At 35.5% G+C, this 1,825-nt stretch overlaps 1 protein-coding gene across 1 annotated transcript; it reads left to right on the top strand.

Moving 5' to 3' along the window:
• The first annotated feature begins 222 nt into the window (after positions 1-222).
• LOC17874274 (receptor like protein 42) lies at positions 223-996 on the top strand. Its single transcript, XM_006279083.2, has one exon. The coding sequence runs from the start codon at positions 223-225 to the stop codon at positions 898-900; it is 678 nt and encodes a 225-aa protein (XP_006279145.2). The 3' UTR covers positions 901-996.
• The last annotated feature ends 829 nt before the right edge of the window (positions 997-1,825 follow it).

The raw sequence follows: 1,825 nt of genomic DNA, 5'->3' as shown, positions 1-1,825 counted from the left end.
AATATAACGAAAAGGAATTACCAATTTCCTTTCTCCCTTAAGGCTTTATCGAAATTGCAAATCCTTACTCTCCGTTCAAACAAATTCTACGGTTCTATATCTCCTCCTAATAATGGTCCTCTGGGGTTTCCTGAGCTGAGGATACTTGAGATAGCTGATAATAAATTTACTGGAAGCTTGCCCTCAGATTTTTTTGTGAATTGGAAAGCATCTTCACTCACGATGAATGAAGAATTGGGTCTATATACAGTATATTCAAAGGTTATTTACGGGATATATTCAGTTTCCTTTCAGATAAAGATAGATCTGCAGTATAAAGGTCTATCTATGGAGCAAGAGAGGGTCTTTGCTTCCTATGCCACAATTGATTTATCTGGAAATAGACTTGAAGGAGAAATTCCTGAATCTGTCGGTCTCTTAAAGGCACTAATCGCACTCAACTTGTCGAACAATGCCTTCATAGGCCATATTCCTCGGTCTTTGGCCAACCTTACGAAGCTCGAGTCACTAGACCTATCCACTAACCAGCTCTCAGGGACTATTCCTAATGGACTAGGGGCTCTCTCGTTTTTGACGTACATGAACGTGTCCCACAACCAACTCAATGGTGAAATACCACAAGGAACGCAAATAACTGGGCAACCGAAATCGTCATTTGAAGGAAATGCAGGACTTTGTGGTTTCCCTCTTGAAGGAAGTTGCTTTGGGACTAATGCGCCACCAACACATCAGCCTAAAGAAGAAGTAGAAGAAGACGAAGAAGAGGAACAAGTGTTAAAATGGGAAGGCGTGGCTATAGGGTATGGGTTTGGAGTGTTGCTTGGATTGGCAATAGCACAAATCATTGCTTTGTACAAACCGGAATGGCTAATTTGTGTGATGAAGTGTGGACACCGTTAAGATTTTCTTTTATTGGTTATGAGTTTGATCCTTTAATGTCAGTCAAGTTGTTGTGTGTATCAATGTATTTTATTGAAGTATTTTCGTATGTTTGTTGTATCTTAATCTGATGGTTTTGTTCTTTTTTGTTTTCTATAAAGTAAGAATGATGAATTCTCTATAGCATTATATTATTCATATATACATCTTTTGCCCAAAAAAAATTAAAGTTCGTATACATCATTGTTTTTTCCTAACAAAAAAAAGTAGCATAGACGTATGGAAGAGGATGAATGGGGAGAGATGAAACAGAAGAAGAAATTCAAAATTTGGGTTGTAAATTACAATTAGAAACCATATCATCTAACATGATCACAAAGACCTAATATCAATACATGCAAACCGAACATCTTAAATCTCACTCCAAATACTAATATTCATACCCTAAAGGATCATACCTCAGCAAAAAGAAATATGATCTATTAAAATATTTCTTTATTCTTAGCAAAATCAAATAAAAAATCTAGGGGAAATTTCAAAAATACCAGAACAGAATGTGGCAGATATTTTATTTTTCAAACAACCTCGGGTAGAGTTTCCCATCCAACTTAGTAGAGCAATATGGTTCCTCATCGTATTCTTCTTCTTCTTTCAAGTTATTAAGCACTTAAAGCCATTACAAACCAAAGGACGATGATGTGAAGTAATGCGAAGATGTACCAAAGACTATGAGGTTAATTTTCTTTCTTGTCATTTTTGTTCTTGGGGTTTAAAATCTTGTGTCTATAAATATTAGAATTGAAAAATATAAGAGTGTAACAATCAGAAAGGAGATATGTTTGATACAGATAGCTCCCATATGAGTGAAAGGGTAAGTTACTATCCTTACCTTTAGAGTCTTTAACGATAAACACATGCAACAATTCATGGTAAAAGTATTTAGAGT

This window comes from Capsella rubella, unplaced genomic scaffold (genome assembly GCF_000375325.1).
Source record: "Capsella rubella cultivar Monte Gargano unplaced genomic scaffold, Caprub1_0 scaffold_148, whole genome shotgun sequence".
Classification (NCBI taxonomy): domain Eukaryota; kingdom Viridiplantae; phylum Streptophyta; class Magnoliopsida; order Brassicales; family Brassicaceae; genus Capsella; species Capsella rubella.
This window is presented reverse-complemented; position numbering and strand designations above follow the sequence as displayed.

What these genes read in the sequence shown, in the direction of transcription:
- LOC17874274 (XM_006279083.2), top strand. Translation starts at nt 223, where the DNA reads ATGAATGAAGAATTGGGTCTATATACAGTATATTCAAAGGTTATTTAC.